Source organism: Piliocolobus tephrosceles, chromosome 1 (assembly GCF_002776525.5).
Source record: "Piliocolobus tephrosceles isolate RC106 chromosome 1, ASM277652v3, whole genome shotgun sequence".
Lineage (NCBI taxonomy): Eukaryota > Metazoa > Chordata > Mammalia > Primates > Cercopithecidae > Piliocolobus > Piliocolobus tephrosceles.
Genome location: NC_045434.1, coordinates 133,351,336 through 133,376,442, shown reverse-complemented (window position 1 = coordinate 133,376,442; position 25,107 = coordinate 133,351,336). Strand labels below are relative to the sequence as shown.

Below are 25,107 nucleotides of genomic sequence, written 5' to 3'. Positions count from 1 at the left end.
TAAAAGAAATAGCCAACCACAGTGGCATATGCCTGTGTAGTTCCAGTTACTAAGGAAGCTGAGGTGGGAGGATCACTTGATCTTGAGAGGTTGAGACTGCAGTGAGACATGATTGTACCACTGTGCTCTAGGTTGGGTGACAGTGCAAGACCCCATCTCAAAATAAAAATAAAAAAAAAGAAACGAAAAAAATTATTGATTGACTATGATGTGCTGGGGACGTAGTAGTGAACAAGAAAGATTCTGCCTCCGCACTTAGAAAGCTGTCTTATCAATCAGGGAAGATAAATAAATAAAGGTGTGATGAGAGATATGATAGGAAATGTAAGTGGAATGTGCTGTGGGTCACCTGGCAGGAGCATCTAACCAATATAGGTGAGATCAAGGATCGCTTTCCACCTCGACCTGAAGGATAAGGAGTTTATCAGAGGAAAACTGTTCAAACTGTTCCTTTCAAACATGGTTCTTTGAATATTTGAATCCAGGCATCTTTTTTTTTTTTTTGAGACAGAATCTGGCTCTGTCACCCAGGCTGGAGTGCAGTGGCTCAACCTTGGCTCACTGCAACTTCCACCTCCCGGGTTCAAGTGATTCTCCTGCCTCAGCCTCAAGAGTAGCTGGGATAACAAGCGCCAGCCACCACGCCTGGCTAATTTTGTATTTTTAGTAGAGACGGGGTTTCACCACATTGGTCAGACTGGTCTCAAACTCCTGACCTCAGGTGATCCACCCACCTCAGCCTTCCAAAGTGCTAGGGTTACAGGCGTGAGCCACCACACCCAACGCCACCCCTCCACCTTTTTTTTTTTTTTTTTTTGAGACAGTCTTGCTTTGTCATGCAGGCTGGAGTACAGTGGCGCCGTCTCGGCTCACTGCAGCATCCCCATCCCAGGTTCAAGCATTTCTTGTACTTCAGCCTCCCAAGTAGCTGGGATTACAGGAATGTGCCACCACACCCAACTAATTCTTGTATTTTTTAGAAGAGGTGAGGTTTTGCTATGTTGGCCCACCTGGTCTTGAACTCCTGGCCTCAAGTGATCCACCTGCCTTGGCCTCCCAAAGTGTAAATCCAAGTATCCTTTTTATGTTTTCATTTCAATGTACTTTTGCCTCATTTCAGCCGGCATAATATTTTTAGTTATCAAAATTCTATTTTAAGCAGCATTCATGGAGTTTTAAAATCTAAAAGGCATGTATTTGTCCATTCCTTTTAAAACACGGGGTACTGAGCATATACACCCCCTTCTTAAATAATATAATGCCTTCTTATCTATTTTTTCTCTTTTGATTCTCATAATAATATTGAGATGTAGGCATTATTTTTTCGATTTTAGAGATAAGGAAATACTCAAGTCACTTGCTTTAAGTTAGATAACTGTTTAGTTAAGTTAGATAACTATTTAGTTAAGGAAAGCTCAAATCACGTGCATTAAGTTAGATAACTGTTTACTTAAGGAAAGCTCAAGTCACTTGCTTTAAGTTAGATAACTATTAAGTGTTAGGACAAGGCCAGAACCCAGGTGTTTTGATTCCTAGTCTAATGTATTTTACATTGTTTCTTATAGTTTCTTGATAGTTTATATTCATTAGTTCCACTGTATGATTTGTCTCTTAGACTTGAATCTTGTGTATCAGGGAAATTATCCTTATATTAAATAGTTCCAGGTGTCTCTATATTTTGAATTCTTAGTGCAAATGTCTCTTGTTACATACTGCTTGTTTTCAAGTATCTTGTTATGCGACCTATTTTTTTGATTCATTACTTCTGATTTACTTTTTCCTGGTAAAACTAATAATGGATCTTATTAAATTTATGTATAACATTGAAGAAAATGGCATTAAACAGTATTCCAAGGGATTACTTTTTTTTTTTTTTTTTTTTGAGATGGAGTCTTGCTCTGTCACCCAGGTTGGAGTGCAATGGCGCAGTCTTGGCTCACTGCAACCTCTGCCTCCCGGGTTCAAGCATTTCTCCTGCCTCAGCCTCCCAAGTCGCTGGGATTACAGGTGCATGCCACCATGCCCAGCTAATTTTTGTATTTTTTTAATAGAGACGGGGTTTCACCATGTTGGCCAGGGAGATCTTGAACTCCTGAGCTTGTGATCTGCCCGCCTTGGCCTCCCAAAGTGCTGAGATTACAGGTGTGAGCCACTGTGTCCGAACCCCCTACCCCCCCTCCTTTTTTTTTTTGAGACAGTTTTGCTCTGTCACCCAGGCTGGAGTACAGTGGCACAATCCCAGCTCACTGCAATCTCCCCATCCCAGGTTCAAGCAGTTCTTGTGCTTCAGCCTCCCAAGTAGCTGGGATTACAGGCATATGCCTGTAAGTAGTTACTTTTTATTGCTTAGTAGCATGCTGTTTTGTGGATATGCCACAATATGTTTATCCTTTATCCTTTTCCCTATGTACGCATTGAAGAACATTGGGTTATTTCCAGCTTTTGGGTTAATACAAATGAAGTTACTCTGAGCATTTTTGTATAGTTTTGTTTTCCTTTCTTTAGGGTAAATATCCAAGAATGTAACTGCTAGGTCATGTTAAGTGTTACTGTTTAGATATATGTAGTATTTAAATATATATGGTTAAATTTATAAGAAAATGCCAAACTGTTTTTCAGAGTGGCTGTACCATCTTACATTCCATAGGGCAATGTAAGAGAGATCCAGTTGGTGCTGCATTTTCACAAGAATCTTTGTATTGTCAGTGTTTTTTTATTTTAGCCACTTTAATAGGTGTTTATTAGACATCTGTTATCATGGTTTTAACTTGCAGTTCCCTAATAGCTAATGATGTTGGCAATCTTTTTATGTGCTTGTTTGCTGTTGTATATCCTCTTTGGTGAAGTATCTGTTCAAGCCTGTTTTCTAAATTGGTTGTTTTATTACTGTTGAGTATAGTTATTTATATAGTCCAGATACGAATCTTCTCTTACATATGTGATTTGCAAATATTTTCTTCGATTGTGGTGTGCACTTATCAGCACCTTTTGAAGAGCAAAAGTTTTACATTTTGATAAGTCTAGTTGATCTTTTTTGTTTGTTTGCTTATTTTATGGATCATGCTTTTGGTGTCCTAAGAACTCTTTGCTTAACCCCAGGTTATGAAGATTTTCTCCAACATTTTTTTCTAAAAGATAAAGGGGAAAACACAGATTTTCTCATGGTTTTTACATTTAGATCTATGATTCATTTGAGCATATCAATTCTATATATATTCTGTTAGGTTTTTATCTATGTTTTAATTTTTTAGACAGATTGTAACTGGTATTGTGTTTTTAACTTTGTTGTCTACATGATCATTGTTAGTATATAGAAGAATGATTATTTTTGTGTATAACTCTTGTATTCTGTGGTTTTGTGAACTCACTTATTGTAGATGTTTTCTAGTACATTCCTTGGGGTTTTCTGTATACATGACCCTATTATCTGCTAATGGGGGAATTTTATTTCTTCCTTCTCAGTTTATATGCTTTTTATTAACTTACTGTAGTAGATAGAATGTCTAATGTTGCATTGAATAAGAGTGCTGAGAGCAGACATCCTTTTCCTAATGCCGATCTTGGGGAAAAGCATTTAGTTTTTCACCATTACATATGTTAGCTGTAAGTTTTTTTGGAGATGCTCTTTGTCAAGTTGAAGTTCTGTTTCTAGTTTGCTTAGAGTTTTAGCCATGTATAGCTCTTGAAATTTGTTACATAATTTTTTCTGCATAAGTTGGCATGATCATGTGATTTTTTAAATCTTTATTCTCCTGATATATGGTGGATTATATTGGTGGATTTTTGCATATTGAACCAGTCCTATATCCTTGGAGTAAACCCTACTGTGTTGTACTGTATAATTCTTTTTCTTCAGTACTCAATTCAATTTGAGTATATTTTGTTGAGGATTATTACATCTGAATTCATGGGAGAAATTAGTTTTTGTGTTTATTTCTTCTGTCAGGGTAACACCAACCTCATAAGAGCAATTGGAAGTATTCCCTCTGATTTTCTGGAAAATATTGTATAATACAGGACTATGCAAATTATTTCATATTGGGTGAGTTTTGGTGGTTTTTTTTGAAGAATTGCTTCATTTCATCTGAGTTATTGATTCATACTCTGTATGCTTATGTTTCTTTACATTTCTTTAGGTTTTATGATGCAGGCTGTGATATAGTGAGCATTTTGTGGGTGCTTGCAAAGAATATGTATTACTGTTATTGTTTGGTGAAACATTTCTATAAATGTTACTTAAATTCCCTTTTTGATGGTGGTGGTTCTTTTGTACTCTTCCTGGTTTTCTATTACAACTTCTGTCTTTTTGAGAGAGGGATGTTGAAGTCCCCAACTATAATTGTCTATTTTTCAATTTCTCCTTATAGTTCTCTCAGTTTTTGCTTGCTGTGTTTTGAAGCTGTGTTGTTTCCAGAATTAGTATTGTTATGTCATCTTGGTGGATAGACTTTTTTATCATTTTTAATGACGATTTTTTTTTTCATTTTGTTTGCTTTGAAGTCTGCTTTTTCCTGGTAGTAATATGGATACTTTTTTAAAAAAATTAATGTTTATATGGTGTATTCTTCCCCATCCTTTTTAGCCTACCTATGTCATGATATTTTGAAACGATGTTCCTTTAAGTAACATATATTTTGTTTGTTTGTTTTAGTGATGGTGTCTCACTATATTGCCCAGTCTGGTCTTGAACTCCTGAGCTCAAGCAGTCCTTTCACCTTGGCCTCCCAAAATGCTGGGATTACATGCAGGAGCCACTGCACCTGGCCCAAGGCCATGTTTTTTTAATCTACTGTACCAATCTGTGTTTTAAATTTTTGTGTGTAGACCATTTGTATTTAAAGTGATTATTGGTATGTGAGGGCTTAAGTTTGCTATTTTATTGTTTGTTTTCTGTTCATTCCCATTTCCCTTTTCTTGGCTACATATGTATTTTTTTAGTTTTCCATTTTGATTTCTTATAGTACTTCTCTGTATATCACTCTTTTTTTATTTGTTTTGTGGTTCCTTTGGGTATTATAATATGCATGTGTAATTTATCAGATTATTAGTATTGACATTCTCCACATAGGTCAAGTGTAGAAATCTTCCAGTTTACTCTACACTTTTTTCTTCCAACTTGAAAATACTAACCTGAACCACTGACTGGTGCCAGATGGGAAGTCCAGATCCCCACTCAATACCCTCTAACATAGCAAGGTAGGAGGCATCTGAGATGCCTGGCTGGGGTAGGGTTGATATTGTCAAAAAGATTTCTGTCCTACTGGGCTGCCCTGTTTTGCAGTTATTTGGCTAAAGAAAGCAGGTTTTTCTTGGGACTTTTTTTTTTTTTTTTTAATTCATTGGTTTTAGGTTACAGACTTCTGGCACAATCCAGAGAAGTCTGTTAAAGGAAAACCCAGAGAATTCATATCTTGTCTTCCTCAAGACCTGAAGTTCCTAACTGGTCTGTTTTTTCCTTTCTACCTTCTCTGCTGTATTAAGTCCAGGATGTTTAGTTGAATTTACCTGAGCTAGAGTGTAGAGATACAAGCCTATTCAATCTTGTCAAGAACCAGAAATTTGACAGTTCTAATTTTTGTTTTGGTTCTTCAAGCAGGCACATGTTTCTTTTTCCCCTTTTGGATAACTCAGTCATCTCTCAGGTCTCAATAACTACTACTTTCCTGGAGAAGGAAAATAAATACTACTTTTCTTGATATTTTAACCTAAATTACAAGCAGGCTTTTCATTCTTTGCAGTTACCAAAATTTTTAATTGTGGTTTGCTTATCTATGTCTGTCTTCTCACTAGACATACACTCCTGAGTGTAAGGGTTATTTTGTTTTTGTTTTTTAATGGACTTTATTCTTGAACAGGTTTAGATTTACAGAAAAATAGATAACCATGTAACTACTGTACTTTAGTTGATAAAGTTGTTTCCCATGGGGGCATGGGTTAACAATTCTGATCCTTCTATGCATTTTACTGGAACTGAGTGATTTAGTAAATGGATGGTAGATGGTAGGAGCCAGGTTTCTCACTGTTGGAGTTGGGATTTACAGATAAGCAAAAGGAGGAGGCTAGAATGATCTGTGTTCTGATAGATTCAAGTTGGAGACATTATTATGAACTCATATTTAGCTTAATATAGATCATGTCTTTTTTCCCCCCACAAGTCTATATCCAATGTCCAGTGATAATGTTACTAACATCCCATCCTTTTTTTTTTTTTTTAGACGGAATTTCACTCTTGTGCCCAGGCTGGAGTGCAGTGACACGATCTTGGCTCACCACAACCTCCGCCTCCTGGGTTCAAGCGATTCTTCTGCCTTAGCCTACCGAGTAGCTGGGATTACAGGCATATGCCACCATGCCCGGCTAATTTTGTATTTTTAGTAGAGATGGGGTTTCTCCATGTTGGCCAGGCTGGTCTTGAACTCCTGACCTCAGGTGATCCACCTGCCTCGTCCTCCCAAAGTGTTGGGATTACAGGCATGAGCCACTGCTCCTGGCCAACATCCCCATCTTTTAAATTCAGTTGTTGCAGTTGTTATCCAGTAGAAGTCCACAGAAATTAATTGATAATAATTGTATTTGAAAAGACTGCTTAGAACTATCATCATTTCTTGCCTGGATTAGTACAATAGCCTCTTTATTATGTGTCTGTTGCAGCATAGCAAACTCATCTCAAGAGTCTTTGGGGATACTAGGTGTTTCTTTTCCTGATCTCAACTGGACTCACTTACGCAGCTGTATTCAGCTGGTGGCTAAGCTGGACTGGAATGCCTACTGTGGCTTCACTCACATGTCTGGTGCCTCAGCTGGAAAGGCTAGAACAGCTGGAAAGCTTTTGTTCTCATACACATAGTCTCTTTCCATATGGTTTCTCTCATCTTCCATGTTGTCTCTCTTTCAAGCAGAATAGTTTGGACTTCTTTACATAGCAGTTGGTTTTTAAGAGCAAAAACAAGCTATGAGCTCTCTTGAAGCCTGTACTTGGAACTCCTATACATCAGTAGAATGTCACTTCAGTGAGAGTCCCTCAGAAGACTACCCCAGAGTCAGTGTGGAAGGTTGTGAATGCAGAGAGGCAGGATTCACTTGAGGCCATTTTGTAACACTCTACCATAGCTTCACAACATGTTTCCCTGCCTTCCTTGAATCTATTATTTCTTAACACAGGTCGGACTATATCATTTCTTTGCTGAAACCCTGCCTTGAGTTTCCATTTCATTCAAAATAAAAACCAAAGTCTTTATATTGGCCTACAGGGCCCTATATGATCTTGCCTTAATCAATTAGGGATTTATTTTCCATCTGAAACAAGAAGTATAAGGGTAGCCAGTCTAGGGCTTGTGTAGCAGTGCCCAGTAAGGCCATCAGGGAACCAGACTCTCTCTCTTTCTGCTCTGCTATCCTTAGTGTATTGGGTTTTGTCCTCTTTGTTCCTCATTGTTACAAGATGACTGCTGTACTTTCAGGTCTTGGGTCTGCATTCCAGGCAAAAAGAAAAGGAGAAGTAAAAGCTTGTATCAAAATCCTCGGCTTAGTTTTCTTTGATGAAATGTGGTAATATGGTTACTTCTAGCTGCAGGAGAGCCTGGTGAAGTGAGAATTTTAGCTGTACACATGGTTGCATCTAACAAAATGGGAGGTTTTCTTTTTTGTTGTTGTTTTTTAAGTGAGGATAATAGGAGGATGGTATTATGTAGGCACCCAGCGCTACCTGCTTCAGTACCAACTACGTGCCAGAAACTGTACTGTTGCTATGAAAGCATATTTTTGCAGTGGACATGGACATTATGAGACTTAAAAATAATATGGTCAGGCAGTTATAATAATTCCATTTCACAGATGAGGAAATCGAAGCTTTAGCATGATTGCAGTATCAGAATTTATACATGGTCATTCTGATGCCAAATGCTTCATTTTTTCCATAACACAACATTCAAACTGAGCCTCCTGTTCAAAACAAAGAAACAAAAAACACAATATGGCCTACATTTGTGTGAAGCCTTTGCTGCTCTTTTAAATTATATTTGGTTTTCATGTCTGTCTTCTTTAATAAAGTGAATACCAGAAAGAAAGAAGGATCAGGTCATTTTTATCTTTTTATATTTCATTGCCTAGAACTCAATGCATGTTTTGAATAAATAAAGTTTTTTTTTTTTGTTTTAAACCCTGTATGATAGGAAAACCAAAAGATAGATGAGCAAACAGGTATAGATAGACAGAATAATATGCTTGAATTGCATAGCCAGTGCACTTGGCTTGTGTTTGAATTGGTTTCTTGCTTTCTAGTTGAGAGCACTCTCCTTTTGAGGCACAGAATGTTGGATTAGGGTGAAATTAGAGAAGAAGAAATGTGTTCTGCCAATATCCCTGACTTAAGGCCGGTAATATCTATTAATTAATGCAAATCAGTCTGGTCAAGATGTAGTTCAAATATAGATAAGTGGGTGTTTCAGGGGGCCCCTCTAAGAAGGTAGTATGGAGTAAATAAGAAAGCAATTTACCAGGAGTCAGAAGACTAGTAAGCTGAACCCAGCCAGATCTCTGACAGTTCGTTGCTTAGCTCTTTTAAGCATGCTTTCCCCAAAACTAAAATCAAGAAAGTTAGACTAAGTGGTTTTTGAAATTCCTTCTAGCTAACATAGTATATGAATCATTGTATCCAGTGAGTTTTTATGGGTACTCTGACATTTCTTGGCATCTATCAGGTCAGACTGTTTTATATTTCTGAAATGTAGAGAGAGTAACAGCTTTTTCACTTCTCTGGGAACTGGACCAATGAGGAGTAAACATCCTCTCCTGTCTCTCCCTAAATGAAGAACTTGGTCTCAAGTGATAGTCCATTTTCATTTTGTTCTTTGAATCCGGTCTTATTCTTATTTCAGTGTTTTTCTTAACTTTACTTTGAGTTTGTTGAAGTATATTAAATTGAAAATGTCTGTTTATGTTTGGGTCTAAAAATAAGAATTTCATTATTTTCTAAAGTAAAAGTTGTATTTACCAAATACATATTATCACATTTGTGTATTTGAAATACTTGACTGGCACATGAGGTAATTTAATTACAATGGACTGTGTAGTCTGTAGTTTGGTCCCTTATGGTAGAAAATTGTGTTGAATGAAAGGGGCAAGGTTAAGTAGCAGATATAATGTAGTATAAGATATGATTATAAGCTTTTACATTTTCCAAAATTGAAATAAAGTTAATATTACTTTGGTTCTTTTGGTCTCTTTTAAATAATGTCGTTTTCCTTATTAGACAAGATAAAAAAAAAAAGTGGAGAAAATTTTATTGTCAAAAAAATAGAGAAAACATGGAAAACTTTGAAAAATGAAATGGAAATCCCTCCTAATTTATCTTTCCCTCTACTTTTAAAGTTCTTATTTTTAACATAACTTGAAATAAAAGTATGTTTACGCAGCAATATATCAGCTGCATATACTACTGTTAACTAATCAAGGGCATAAATAAGGGAAACCTTTCTTTATTCCCTAGCTGACTTGAAATTCTTTTGTTAAGACACTTAAGTAGCATCCTGAACTTGCTCTTTTCTAAAGTTGGTTTAAAGCCCTGATATTTGTAAGCTTTGTAAGGAAGTCTGTCTGTGCCCAATACAGTGCATTGCACACATTATTGATTAATTTTAAAATTATCGAATTGACCATTCTATATAACAAAAATTTCTAATTATTATCTTAGGTTAGATTTCTAGAATTAGAATGCTAGGTCAAAGAGAAACACTATTTTTACATTTCTTGTTTTATATTCCCAACTTTTTAAATGAAGTCTGGTAAGTGGATAAAGAAAATATAGTATATATACACAATAGATTATTATTCAGTCATAAATAATGTAATCTTGTCATTTCAGATGATATGAATGTACCTAGAAGACACTAAGCCAGGCACAGAAAGACAAATACCACATGATCTCACTCATAGGTGGAATCTAAACGGTTGTTCTCATAGAGGTAGAGAGTAGAATGGTAGTTATGAGAGGACGAGAGGGGAGCGGGGATAAAGGGATAGGGAAAGATGGGCTAATGGGTATGAAAAAGTTGGGAATATGTAACAAGAAACATAAAAATAGTTCTTCTCTTTGATAGACATTTAGGTTGATTCCATATCTTGGCTATTGTGAATAATGCTGTAATAAACATAGGAGTGCAGATATCTAAAACATACTGATTTCATTTTCTTTGGATATATATACCCAGTAGTGGGATTACTGGATTATATGGTAGTTCTGTTTAAAATATTTTGAGCATCCTTCCATGCTGTTTTCCATAATGTCTGTACATTCCCACCAGCAGTGTATAAGGGTTCCCTTTTATCCATACCCTCATCAACACCTGCTATCTTTTGATTTTTTTGAGAGTACCTATTCTAACTAGAGTGAGGTGATATCATTTTGACTTGTATTTTTTGATGATTAGTGATGTTGAACATTTTTTCATACACCTGTGGGCTGTTTGTATGTTCTTTTTTGGAGAAATGTCTAGCAGGCCTTTTGCCCATTTTTTGATCAGGTTATTTGTTTGTTACTGAGTGCTTGAGGTCTTTATATTTGGATATTAACCCTTTATCAGTTGTGTAGTTTGTAAATGTATTCTTCCAATCTATGACTGGCATCCTTGCTCTGTTGATTGTCACCTTAATTATGCAGAAGATTTTTAGTTTGATACAATTCCATTTGTCTGTACAGGTTAAGTATCCTGTATCTGAAATGCTTACAACCAGAGGATTTTGGATTTTGGATTTTTTCTCAGGTTCTGGAATATTTGCATTATAATTACTGGTTGAGCATTCCAAATTGAAATATTGAAAATTCAAAATGTTCCAATAAGCATTTAGTTTGAGTATCATGTTGGCAATCAAAAGGTTTCATAACTCACGCCTATAATCCTAACAATTTGCGGGAGTTAAGGCAGGAGGATCACTTGATGCCATCAGTTCAAGACCAGCCTGGGCAACGTAGCAAGACCCTGTCTTTACAAAAAATAAAAATTAGCTAGGCATAGTGGAGCACACCTGTAGTCTTAGCTACTTGGAGGCTAAGGTGGGAGGATCACTTGAGTCCAATATTTCAAGGTTGCTAATGAGCAATGATTGTACCACTGCACTCCAGCCTGGGTAACAGAGTGAGACCCTATCTTTAAAAAAAAAAAAAAAGATTTTGGAGCATTTTAGAGTTTTGGATTTAGAATGCTCAAACTGTTTTTGCTTTTGTTGCCCGTGCCTTTCAGGTTTTGTGCAAAATATACTTGCCTAGACCAGTGACATGGAGCTTTCCCCTATATTTCCCCCATGTTTTCTTCTTGTAATTTTGTAGTTCAGGGTCTTAACATTTAAGTCTTTAATCCATTTTGAGTTGAGTTTTGCCTGTGGTGAGAGGTAAGAATCTAATTTCATTCTTCTGATGTGGATATCCAGTTTTCCCAACACCACTTATTGCGCTTTCCCCATTGAGTGTACTTGGCACCTTTGTCAAGAATTAATAAACTGTAGATGTATGGATTTATTTCTGGGCTGTCTTCTGTTCCATTGATCTCTGTGTCTTTTTTATACCAGTACCTTGCTGTTTTGATTACTGTAGCTATGTAGTGTGTTTTGAAGTCAAGGAGTATGATGCCTCCAGCTATGTTCTTTTTGCTCTGCATTGCTTTAGCTGTTTATGGTCTCTAGCTGTCTTTCTTTATGGTTAGGTGATTTTCTCTAGTAATGTGTTTTGATGGTTTGCCTGTTATTTTTGGTGTATTTCTTATAGGTTTTTTACTTTGCAGTTACCATGAAGCTTATGAAAAAAAATCTTAAAATGAGATATTTTAAACTGATAGCAACCCAACTTTGATTATAAAGATAGGAAAAGAAATAAAAAACAAGCTCTACATTTTAACTCCATTTTCTCCCACATTTGTAATTTTTGATGTCCCATTTTACATCTTAAATTGCCCATCTCTTGGCAAATTAAAATAGTTACTATTTTAATAGTTTTGTCTTCAGCCTTCATAATTAAAGATGTAAGTGGTTTATGTACCACATTTATAGTATTACAGTATTCTGTCTTCCAGTATACTTACTAGTGAGTTTTATACCTTTAAGATGTTTTCTTGGCCAGGCGCGGTGGCTCAAGCCTGTAATCCCAGCACTTTGGGACGCCGAGACGGGCGGATCACAAGGTCAGGAGATCGAGACCATCCTGGCTAACACGGTGAAACCTTGTCTCTACTAAAAAATACAAAAAAACCTAGCCAGGCGAGGTGGCGGGCGCCTGCAGTCCCAGCTACTCGGGAGGCTGAGGCAGGAGAATGGCGTAAACCTGGGAGGCGGAGCTTGCAGTGAGCTGAGATCTGGCCACTGCACTCCAGCCTGGGCGACAGAGCGAGACTCCGTCTCAAAAAAAAAAAAAAAAAAAAAAGTTTTCTTGTTACACGTCAGACTCCCTTTCTTCATTTGAAGAACTGTTTTTAGCATTTTTTGTTTGCTTGTATGTTTGAGACAGGGTCTCATTCTGTCCTGCAGGCTAGAGGGCAGTGTGTGATCATGGCTCACTGCAGTCTTGATCTCCTGGACTTGAATGATCCTCCACCCCAGCCTCCCAAGTATCTGGGACTACAGCCACACGCCACCACAGCCAGCTGATTTTTTAATTTTCATTTTTAGTAGAGTCAAAGTCTTGATATGCCACCCAAGGCCTTGAATTCCTGAGCTCAAGCAGTCCTTCCACCTTGGCCACTCAAAGTGCTGAGATTACGGGTGTGAACCATTGTTCCTGGCCTTTTTTTTTTTTTGACATTTCTTGTAAGACATATCTGATGATGATAAATTCTCTTAGCTTTCATTTGTCTGGCAAAGTCTTTATCTCTGCTTTATTTCTAAAGGATAGCTGTCCTGGGTACAGTATTCTTGGTTGACATCCCCCCCCCCGCTCCCCCCCCCCCACCCCCAACCTTTCCTTTTCTTTAGCAATTTGAATATATCATCTTACTCATCCTGACTTACAAGGTTTCTACTGAGAAATCTATTGCCAGACAGATTGGAACTTCCGTATATGTTACTTGCCTCTTTTGTTGCTTTTAAAATCTTTTTGTCTTTGATCTTTGAGAATTTGATTATAATATTTCTTGGGGTAGCCTTATTTGGGTTGTATCTGATTGGTAACTTTTGACCTTTCTATACCTAGATATTTGTATCTTTCTCTAGTTTTGGGAAGTTTTGTGTTAGTATCTCTTTGAATAAGCTTTCTACCCCTTTGTCATTCTCAATTCCCTCTTGAAGCCCAGTAACCCAAATATTTGCTCTTTTGATACCGTCGCATGGTTCTGTAAACTTTCTTCATTCCCTTTTACCCCTTTTAAAATTGTTTCTCCTCCACCTATGTGTTTTCAAACAGCTTGTCTTCAAGCTCAGATTTTTCTATTTGATAGATTCTGCTGTTGATATTCTCTATTGCATTCTTCATTTTGTTCACTGTATTTTTGAGCTCCAGGATTTCAGTTTGTTTAATCTCTCAAGTTTCTCTGATAAATCACTGAATTCTTCCCCTGTGCTTTATTGAAGTTCATTGAGTTTCCTTGAAACAGCTATTTTGAATTCTCTGAGACATCACACATCTCCATCACTTGAGGGTTGTTTCCTGGTGCCTTATTTTGTTTGTTTCATGAAATTGTGGTTCCTAAATACTTTCTTAAAATTTTTCTTTGAGACAGAGTCTCTACTCACTTTGTTGCCTAGGCTCGAGTGCAGTGGAGCAATCTTGGCTCACTGCAGCCTCTGCCTCCCAGGTTCAAAGCGGTTCTCCAACCTCAGCCTCCTGAGTAGCTGAGATTACAGGCATGTACTACCACTGCTGGCTAATTTTTATATTTTTAGTAGAGATAGGGTTTTACCATGTTGGACAGACTGGTCTTAAACTCCTGACCTCAGGTAATCCACCTACCTCAGCCTCCCAGTTGTTGGCGTGAGCCACTGTGCCCGATCCCTGAGTCTTCTTCATGCCTTTGGCCTGCCACAACATCTGAACATTGAGGGATTAGCTGTTTATTCCCCGTTCACAGTCTGATGGTGGATTGTTCCTGTTATTCCAGAAATTCTAAGCAGGGCAATTATTGTGTTCTCCGAGCCCTTGGCCACTATCACTGTTTCAGCACTAGATGGCACTGTAAGCCCAGATTTGCAGTGAATTCACAGTTGGTTTGTGTTCTGGCCCAGATCAACTAGGGGAGAGACTGGAGGGTAGTTTGTCTCTCTGGGTGTGTGAGTTTCCACCTGGGGCCAGGACACGTTAGGTACTGTGTCACTCTGCTCAGTGCTTGGGCCTTACCATGGCATGCTCCAAAACAACATTGGGTACCTGTTCCTTTCTCCTCCTTTCAAGCATCAGTGTCTCCACACTCTGCTGCCTGGGGTTGAGGGAAGAGGTGGGGCAGGCAGTATTGTGGCCAGATGGCCACTGTAATGCTAGGTCACACCCAAAAACCACAACTGCCAAGACAAGCACAGCACAGGGGTATGCTCAAGACCCATGCAACTATGGCCTGCCTGCTGCTGTGGTTTATTTGTGGCTCAAGGCCACTGCAGACATAGTGATGTAGCCCAGAGTCCATTCCACTGAGGCCATGTCTCTCTGCCTGACACTGAAGTGAGTTCAAAGGCACGGTCTTTGGGTGCCAGCTTGGGGTCAGTGGGACATCAGATTTTGCCCGGTGTGGAGTTTTACCATGGCAGGCTTGTCACCAAGTCAAGATCAAAGTCCTGCTTTTATATCCCTCTTTTTCCCCCAGTAGATGGAGTCAGTCTCCAAGCTGTGCTGCCTAGGGTTGGAAGAAGGATAATGGGGTCCCAGTCCTGCCACCAGGACTACTACATCCCCGGGGCACCAACCAGGCCCATACCACGATAGCCTTCCTGCTGCTGAAGTTCACTCATGGCCTGAGGCTACTGTAGATGCCAGGACACAAGTCTGTCACACTAAGGCCACAGGTTTCCACATAGTGGCAGGATGGGTCCTTGTCTGCGTACCTTGGTCTGCGGTTAAGGGCCATGGGGTTCTGCCTGGTGTTGGGTTTTACCGCGGTAGGCCCGGTACTGAGCTACAAGTCAGAAGTCCTGCAGTCACTTCTCCTTACCCCAAGTGGGCTGTGTCTCTCTCTCTGTGTGCTATGCTTATAGTTGGGGGAGAGGTGATTCAAGCATTGCGCCTCTGTCTTTCCTCCCCTCTTCAGTTGATCTTTTCTTAGTAATGCTAAAGCCAGATACAGTCATCTCTGATCTGGTTCCTTGGCTCTTGTGAAGTTACTTTCATGCATAGATCATGTTCAAATTGATGTTTCTGTGGGGAGTCAGTCACTTGAGAGTCTTATTCTGCCATCTTGACTCTGCCTCTTCTCCAAATTCTATTTATCAGATAGAGGAAAGCATGAGTTCCTCAGCAGTGACAGGTTTTCCTTAATTCTAAAGGGAGACTATTAAATAACATAATGGACAAGTCATTAAAAAACAAACAAAAAAATAATCTGGCAAGCATAAGCCCTGCCCTCAAATTGCTCATAGTCTTTGAAGAGTGATCAGATAAAAAAGGGGGTAATTGTTTCAATAAGATACACAATATCAGAGCACACAAAGGAGGCATTCAACTAAATTCTAAAGAAAGGCATTGGACGGGAAATTGTTTCCCAGGAAGAGTTGTTCTTGATCTTTGAAACAAAGTAAAAATTAACAGGGCCAAGAAGAGACTTGAAAGAGATAAACTGAAGGAGAAAGGAGAGATGGTGCATACCAAAGGTGCAGCATGCTTAGTGGCTGAACCAAGAGAGATGATTTCTTGAAGTAAAGTTTTATAATTTGATACAATTGGAGTTTAAGGAACAAAGTGCAAAGAAATGGCAGTTGAAGTAGGCAGTAAAGGAAACTGTTAGGTATTTCTTCTGGCCTGTGAGAAATAAGGAATAATTTCCTGAGATACTAAGAGTATCATGAACAAAGAAATTTTGCAGACCTCTGGCTTTGTACATAATATTAAAGAACAAATCTGTGAAAGCGGTTCATAAAGTGTTTTCTGATGAATGTGTAAGGATTGAAACAAAAATATTTGGAGGAATGGAACTGGCTTAAACTATTTTTTTATCTAAGCATTTTTTGCCTCAGTCCACTTTACCTGAAACTAGACAATAGGAATTTGGGATTTTATTCTTTGACAATAGATATGTGCTAGTGTTTTTGACAACTAGCCAAGGGTAGACACTTAAACTTTGGAAGCCAAATGGATCGTAGGACTTATATTCCATTATAAATACTGAAAAATCTAGACAGTATTTTGGCTCAGGTAGAAGATCATTGTTTATCTGTAGGGTGACAGGTCAGAAATATAATTTCTAACAGGTGCACATTACCTATTTTAGGAATTCTTAACCTAGGATCCATGGAACCTGGTAATTATATATAACAACATTAAATTTTCTTTGTACTGTTTTTTGTTGGAGTTTCAAAGGAATTCTTAGCTAGAAACAGGCGAGGCATGTGATTCATGCCTATAAACCCAGCACTTTGGGAGGTCAAGGTGGGAGGATCACTTAGGCCAGGAGTTTGAGATCAGCCTGGACAACATGGCAAAATCCCATCTCTACCAAAAAAAAAAAAGAGAGATTTATAGAAATCAGCTAATCAACTACTTCATATTTTGCATAATACACCTGCAGGCATAAGGTGAATTGATATGAAAACGAAGACTAGATCCCATATCACCCATTGGCTCACCTTTTTCACTATTTTGCATGATACATAATTTTTAGAAATTAAGAATGAATGTAGAAAGTATTCGCATCAACTTATTTATATGGGTATAAGGAATTCTCAAAAAATTAAAGAATATCTTTGAATTAATGAGGTCTGTGATTCAAGGTACAAAAAGGCTGCAGTGTTTCTTTTTCTTTTCCATGTCCTTCATAACTCAAGTCCGCTCCCCAGAGGTAACCTTTATCTGTGGTTTCTTGTGTTTCAGAATTTAAACATTTTAAATCCAATGGTATTATAGTAATAGACTTTGAAACAGTAAATGATATAGAAATAGCTAGAACATAACTTTGGTTGTTGTAAATGTAGATTAGCTGTTCTTAACTAATTGGATTTTCATTTTAAAATGACTGTGCTGTGTATTGTCTTAGCTTCCATCAATAGAACACAGTTTAGAGGTGTTCTCAAGTAGTGATGCTTTTGTAGTGAGTCAACCAAATTACCAATTGATGTACTTCGTCTTGAAATAGACAGTTGGCCGTTCATATCTGTGGATTCTTCATCTGCAGATTCAACCATTTGCAGATTGAAAGTATTAGGGAAAAATAACAAATTAACTAAAAATAATACAAATAATACAGCATAGCAACTATTTACTTACCACTTGTATTGTGTATTATAAATAATTAGAGAGTAAAGTATGGGGTGTGTATTTAGATTATATGCAAATACTAAACCATTTTATATAAGTGATTTGGGCATCTTTAGATTGTGGTATATAGTGGGATCCTGGAACCAGCCTTCCACACATACCAAATAACAACTGTATAAATGGAGTTCTGAATATAGTTTTCCCAAGCCCTAGTACATTTAATTTATTAACTAAAAAGTGGTCATAAGGGTATCTATTTTGCCAGTATTATTTTTAAGAAGTGTCTTACAGAAGATAAAATTACTCACGTATTGAATTTTTTTATTTGTATAAATTTAAGGGATACAAGTGCAGTTTTGTTACATGAATATATTGTGTAGTGATGAAGTCTGGGCTTTTAGTGTTTACCTATAGAATTTAATAATACTTTTTATTTATTAAGTGACTACAGTGATCCAGTACTTGTATTTAGAACTTCATTTACAATATTTGTGAATTATCACAATATCTCTAAAAGGTGGCCACTATTATTATTTAGATTTTGTAGACTATTAAAACTGAGTATTTGAAAAGTTAAGTAACTTGCCCAAGGTTCACAGTGTAGGGGTTGGGATCTAACGTGGGTTCCTAAGATACCAAAATCCGCTATCTTTACACAGCCTTTGTGTGTAGATGTGTTGTGTTCACTTTATTTTAATATAAATCTATTTGTCAAGTAATGCTATTTAGTGAGTGGCCAGTGAGTTCTTGAATTTATTATTTTGTGTGGTTATAATAAAAGTCAATAAGTAGTTGGTCTGTTGCTTATTAAGGAGATAAATATAGTTAAATGTAATGTAATCAAGAAAGACTCTCTTAGGCTGAAAACACTGCATATTTACTGAGCAGCCAACTCTCCTAAACTCCCACATTTGTATGTTTATTTTTTTCTGTAGGGGGATTCCCGAAGTCTTCCGTTTTCTGAGAATGTGAGTGCTGTTCAAAAATTAGACTTTTCAGATACAGTGGTGCAACAGAAATTGGATGATATCAAGGATCGAATTAAGAGAGAAATAAGGAAAGAACTGAAAATCAAAGAAGGAGCTGAAAATCTGAGGAAAGTCACAACAGATAAAAAAAGTTTGGCTTACGTAGACAACATTTTGAAAAAATCAAATAAAAAATTAGAAGAACTTCATCACAAGCTACAGGAATTAAATGCACATATTGTTGTATCAGATCCAGAAGATATTACAGGTATAGTAGTGCTTTATTTGATGTTTATATGATATATTTTTTAAAAAATGTATCTTTTTAGAAAATAGTAAGTTTTGGTACATGAATAGTTTTTAGCTTTTCTGAAAGTACACAGACTTTTCTCTTTTGGTTAAGGTCTTATTTATATTCTGTTCAGAAGGGCAGAAGTTGATAGGTATGGAAATTGAAATGTTTAGTTAGAATTTAATAACCCTAATGTATTCTCTCTTACTGTCTGTTGGTAGGACATTACTTAGAATGAGTCTCCAGTATTAATGTTTTGTATTGAGTCAATCACATGCTCTTACCTGATTTATCCTGTAATCAACAGCACAAGTTTGCCAGCTGACTTAAAATTAAAACTGTGTTCTTTGAACAAGAGATGGTTTTATTCTTTGCAGATGTAATTAATCAGACCTATGGCCTTCATTCTTTGGGCTCTTAAGCAACTGAATTAACAACTGAACTACTAGGCATGGTGTTCAAAAAAAAAAACACTATATATGTTCACAAAGAAAAACAATAGAAAAAACTGTTACACATTACTTTTATTTTCTTTAAGTATAGAAAATAAAAGGGAAAATATAACCTATGATTTCAATGTAAAAACATAATTTTTAAACAATAGAATTAATATTTATGTTGGAATTTTTTTAATGGTACAGAAAGTAAAAATTTAAAAACCACCTCTTTCTTTCTTAGACTGTCTCCTTAAAGGTAACATTACTTTTTGTTGTATATCCTTCCAGATAAAAAAATTCTATGTTTGTGCCAATATTCACCCATCAGTATGTATAGTCTTTCTTTAACTTTTTATACAAAAACTTATGTAAGATACATTTGGTCTTATCCTTGCAATAATAATTGCAAGGATATTTGCATTTGGTTCAAGGTCTCAAGACATTATCAATCTCTATAACTGTCAATTTTTTTGTTTGCAAAGAAAAAGAGTATGAGAGTGTATAGAGTAATATAGCTATAGCATGGTAGAAAATTTAGAAGAACCTGTGTGATTAGCTAATAAATAATAGATGTAAGTAATTTTGATTTTGATTAAGAAAATACATAAATTTGGCTAAGAACCTTAAATATTTACCATCTCAAAAGTTGCAGAAAACGCTACTGATATTTAATGTTCTTGTTAAAACTTGGTTTTCGACATCACTTTCAACATCTGGGTTTTAGGGCTTTTGTTAGGAGGCTGTCTTTGTAGAGATTTCAACCTTGTAAGAATAATTGAAACTTTAAAATGAAAGAAGTAATAGGAAACCCACCTTCTAATTTTAGATTGAAATAATCCCAAAGATATAAATTAATTTTTTCAGAATCACCAATCTAGTTAAAAAGAACCCTTCAGCTCTTCATCTAGTATTCTTACACACTCAATAATTATGTTAATAAATGGGAAATAATGTATTACGAAAATGCTGTTTTTAGTAATATTATATAAACTTAGAAATAGCCTGTTCCATGGAACTCTACATTTTTTTTTTTTTTTTTTTTTTTTTTTGCCTGTTACATCTTTAAGAGCAGTCTAAAATAAGAAACAGCACTGGAGCTTTAAACTCTGTTTATTTAGAGAAATTTTCCTCCTCACAGAATACTGGTAACTACCTTGTGATTCACTGGAATATAGAAGAGTTTTATCAACACGAGGAGCCCATTTGGTTTCCCCATTCCTTTTGTAAAAGTTAACTTTACTGTGGCGGGGCACAGTGGCTCATGCCTGTAATCCTAGCACTTTGGGAAGCCAAGGCAGGCAGATCACTTGAGGCCAGGAGTTCAAGACTAGCCAGGCCAACATGGTGAAACCCTGTCTCTACTAAAAATATAAAAATTAGTTGACGTGGTGGCATGTGCCTGTAGTTCCAGCTACTCAGGAGGCTGAGGCCTGAAAATTTCTTGAACCCAGGAAGCGGAGGTTGTGTTGAGCCAAGATCGTGCCACTGCACTCCAGCCTGGGCAACAGAGAGCAATTCTGTCTCAAAAAAAAAAATAAATTAAGTTTATTGAAGTATAAATTACATATGACAGAATGCACATATTTTAAGTACATGATTTAATGATTTTTAATAAATGTGTGTGTGCACCCAGCTAACCATCTCTACAATCGATCCAGAACATTTTCATCACTTCAGTGGTTCTCATATATTCCTTCCCAGCTAAACCATGATCCCCAACCCTGGCCATAGGAACCCACTCACTGATCCATCTTCTATCACTTTAGATTGAATTTGTCTTTCCTAGTGTTTTATATAAAGAAATTACCTCCTTTAAGTCCTATCAAATTCCTGATCACCCTTAAAAACCAATTTTTAGGTGTTACTATAAAACCTTCCATGACATTTTCTGCTCTGTCTTCTCTGTGCTACTTTATCCATTCATTGTTGCATTGTAACATATTTCTGTACATGTTTATATCACTTACTAAACTGTCTTCTCCTTGAGGGGAGGGACATGTGTTCACTCATCTATTTTAAAGACTTATTACAGAAACTGAAACATAGTAGGTGTTCACTTGTGAATATTATATCTCAAAATAGAAAAACACCCAGCAAATCCACATCTTATATTAGTCTTTAGAATTAGTATCAAAGCCTAATTATTATGACACTTGAAACATTAAATAACTTAGAAAACAAAGACTTAAGCCAGAAACTTATTATACTGACCATTTTTAATACTGACATTTCAGATAATTGGAGGGCAGATGATATATGAAATACAACTTTATACTGTGACTTCTTAATACTTCAGTTTGTTTAGACTTGATGAATTCGTCAGATTTTTATTTTATTTAAAAAAATTCTGTTTGCAAATGGCACATTTACACAACTTGGTAATAAGTTATTTTTTCTTTTTCCCGCTTTACTAACTTAACAACATAAAAAGCAACAATCACAACATAGAGGATTAAAATTAATGTCATTAATTTTAGGCCAGTTTGCCATAAAATTTTAGATGTTTTACCTTGCACACTAAGGTAAACTTATTTTAGATTAGGTCTGGCAAGAAGATTCGAGGACATTGTGCTTTGCTTTCAGTTCTGAAAGGTATGAGTGGATTTATAACAGAAATGTTTGACTAATTCCTGTTGTCTTGTGGGTACGTAAGCTTAGTAAGCAGAACAAATAACTTAAGGAAAGAGGGACAGAATTTAAATCTGCATTATATAAATCATTACTAAGTGGTTAGAGGACTTGTTCTTTTTTTTTTTTTTTTTTTTTTTGAGATGGAGTCTCCCTGTGTCACCAGGCTAGAGTGCAGTGGTGCAATCTCGGCTCACTGCAACCTCCGCCTCCCGCCTTCAAGTGATCCTCCTGCCTCAGCCTCCCAAGTAGCTGGTACTACAGGCTCCACGCCACCACCCCCAGCTAATTTTTGTATTTTTAGTAGAGGCAGGGTTTCATCATGTTGGCCAGGATAGTCTTGATCTCTTGACCTTGTGATTCGCCCACCTTGGCTTCCCAAAGTGCTGGGATTACAGGCGTGAGCCATCACGCCTGGCCAGGGACCTGTTCTTAATTCACCTCTGTAATAATGATCTCTTTGAATCTTTAGTTTATTGTTTGTAAAATAAGGATTTTTATCAGGTGAACTTTTAAACTATAAAACTCTGAAATATTACTTATTGTAATGTCAAGGTCTGATTGTTTGAGAAAGTTATTTGTATAATAAATGTATTCATTCTTAATAGTAGTAGGTAATGAATTATTTATTTTCTCATGCCCATGATACTCTGAGCTTCTTGTTCATCTTCTATATACTTTAAAGATGATCATATGATTTTTGCCCATAAGATTATCCCCATAGGAGCAGAAAAATCATTTAAGAAAATTCAGCATTGTTTCATGATAAAAAATTCTGTGAACAAATTAGGTATAGAAGAAATGTTTCTCAACACAAGACGGTCTATATGTGACAAGCCCACAATTAACATTGTACTTAATGGTGAAAAGCTGAAAGCTTTTCTTCTAAGATCAGGAACAAGATCAGGATGCCCACTCTCAACACTTCTTTTCAGCATAGTCTCTAACCCCTAGCTAGAGCACTTAGGCAAGAAAAAGAAATAAAAGATATATAAATAGGAAAGGAAGAAGTGAAATTGTCTGTTTGTGAACAACACAATCTTACATATATGTATAAAATTCTAAAGACTCCACCATAAAGCTGTTAGAACTAATAAAGGAATTCAGTCAAGTTGCAGGATACAAAATCAGCACACAAAAGTCAGTATCATTTCTATATACTAACTATATAATATCAGAACAAAATTAAGAAAACAATCTCATTAATAGCATAAAACATAACTAGTAAATTTAACCAAGAATTGAAAGATCTCTGTATAGAAAAGTATAAAACATTGATGAAAGAAATTGAAGATGGTACAAATAAATGGAAAAATCTTCTGTGTTCATGAATTGGAAGAATTAATATTGTTAAAATGTCCAGACTACCCAATGTGATCTACAGATTCAAGGTAATTCGTATCAAAATCCCAACATCATTCTTCACAGAACTAGAAAAAAAAAATCCTAAAATTTGTATGGAATCAGAAAAGACTCTGCACCGTCTTGAGCAAAAAGAACAAAACTAGAAGCATCACATTACCCAATTGCAAAATATTACAAAGCTATAGTAATCCAAACAACATGGTAATGACATAAAAAATAGACTCATTAACCAATGGAATAGAAAAGAGAGCCCAGAAATAAACCCACACAATTCAAGTCAATTGATTTTTGACAAATCTGCCAAGAACACATGGTGGGGACTCAACAGTCTTCAATAAATGGTGTTGGGAAGACTAGATATCCACCTGCAGAAGAATGAAAATGGACCTTTATCTTACCCTTATACATAATACCTTTATATCTTATACCTTTAAACCTTATACCTTTATACCTTATACCTTTATCTTACCTGATACGTTTATAAGACTTAAATGTCGGTCATTAAACTATAAAACTGCTAGAAGAAAATATAGAGGGTAAACTCTTTGACATTGATCAAGGCAGTGATTTCTTGGATAAAAGCAGAGGCAACCAAAGCAAAAACAGATAAATGAGTTTGCATCAAACTGGATACTTCTGCACAGCAAAGGAAACAACAGAGTGAAGAGACAACCCAAAGAATAGGAGAAAATATTTATAAACTGTATATTGGATAAGGGGTCAATAAGGAACTCAGACTACTGAATTCAAGGAAAAGAAATAATCTTATTTTAAAAATGGGCAAAGGACCTGAGTAGACATTTATCAAAAGAAGTCATACAAATGGCCAACAGATAATATGAAAAAATGATCAGTATCTCTAGCCATCAGAGAAATGCAAATTAAAACCACCATGAGATACCACCTCATGCCTATTAGATTGGCTATTGTCAAAAAAATTGAAGATAAGTGTTGGCGAGGATATGGAGAAAAGGAAGCCTGGTGCATTGTTGGTGGTATTGTAAAATTAGTATGGCCACTTGGGAAGACAGTGTGGAGGTTTCTGAGAAAACTAAAAATAGGATTATTATATAATCCAGCAATTCCTCTTCTAGGTATATATTTAAAGAAATTGAAATCAGCATGTCGAAGAGATTTCTGCCCTCCTATGTTCATTCCAGCATTATATAGCCAAGATATCCAAACAACTGAAGTGCCCATCAACAGCTAAATGTATTTTTAAGACATGGTATATAAATACAATGCAATACTATTCAGCCTTAAAGATGTAGGAAATTCTGCCATTTGCAACATGAATGAACTTAGAGGACCTTATGCTAAATGAAATAAACCAGACACAGAAAGACAAATAGCTAATGATCTCACTTATGTGTGAAATCTTAAAAAGACCAACTCATCGAAGTAGAAGAGAATACTGATTACCAGAGGCTTGAGCTGGGGAGGGAGAGGATGGGTAAATGGGAAAGAGGAAGATGTTGGTCACAGGTTAAAAAGTTTTAGACAGGAGGAACAAGTTGTGGTGATCTATTACACAGCATGGTGTCTATAGTTAATAGCGATGTATTGTATACTTCAAAATAGCTAAAAGAAAGGTTGTTAAATCTCACTGTGAATAAATAAATATTTGAGGTGATAGATACCTTAGCCTAGTTTGATCATTCTACAATGTATAAATGTAATGAAACATCACATTGTACCCCATAAATATGTAATTTGTTGATTAGAAATAAAAATTGTTTAAAGGGGTATTGTTGTCATCATATGTGGAAATTACAGTGATGGTTAGCTGAGGCTAAATGTACCTTATGAAAAAAGATTACTCATCTCTGTAAAATGGAGTGGTAATCTAAGCCTTAGTTGGACCTAACACTCATTTGGGAAAGAGCCAGTTTCCTGAATCTTGGTTTAAGTATATAATTACTGAAGAAGACTATAAGAACATTTTTTTATGTTTTATTAAGTATAGATAATAATGTGGGTAGTGTATAGTCTCTGTTTTCATCTCAGTTTTCTTGTGCCATTCTTATATTTTCAAACCCCACC

The 25,107-nt window shown here is 36.3% G+C and overlaps 1 protein-coding gene across 5 annotated transcripts in view; it reads left to right on the top strand.

Annotated features, from left to right (window-relative positions):
• Positions 1 to 25,107, top strand: part of PKN2 (protein kinase N2) — a 162,391-nt gene that overhangs the window by 53,487 nt on the left and 83,797 nt on the right. For all 5 annotated transcript variants that reach the window (XM_023208195.2, XM_023208180.2, XM_023208189.2 and 2 more), the window contains exon 2: positions 18,310 to 18,610. In XM_023208195.2, coding sequence (XP_023063963.1) covers positions 18,310 to 18,610 — 301 coding nt within the window. The remainder of the gene's footprint in view (positions 1 to 18,309; positions 18,611 to 25,107) is intronic.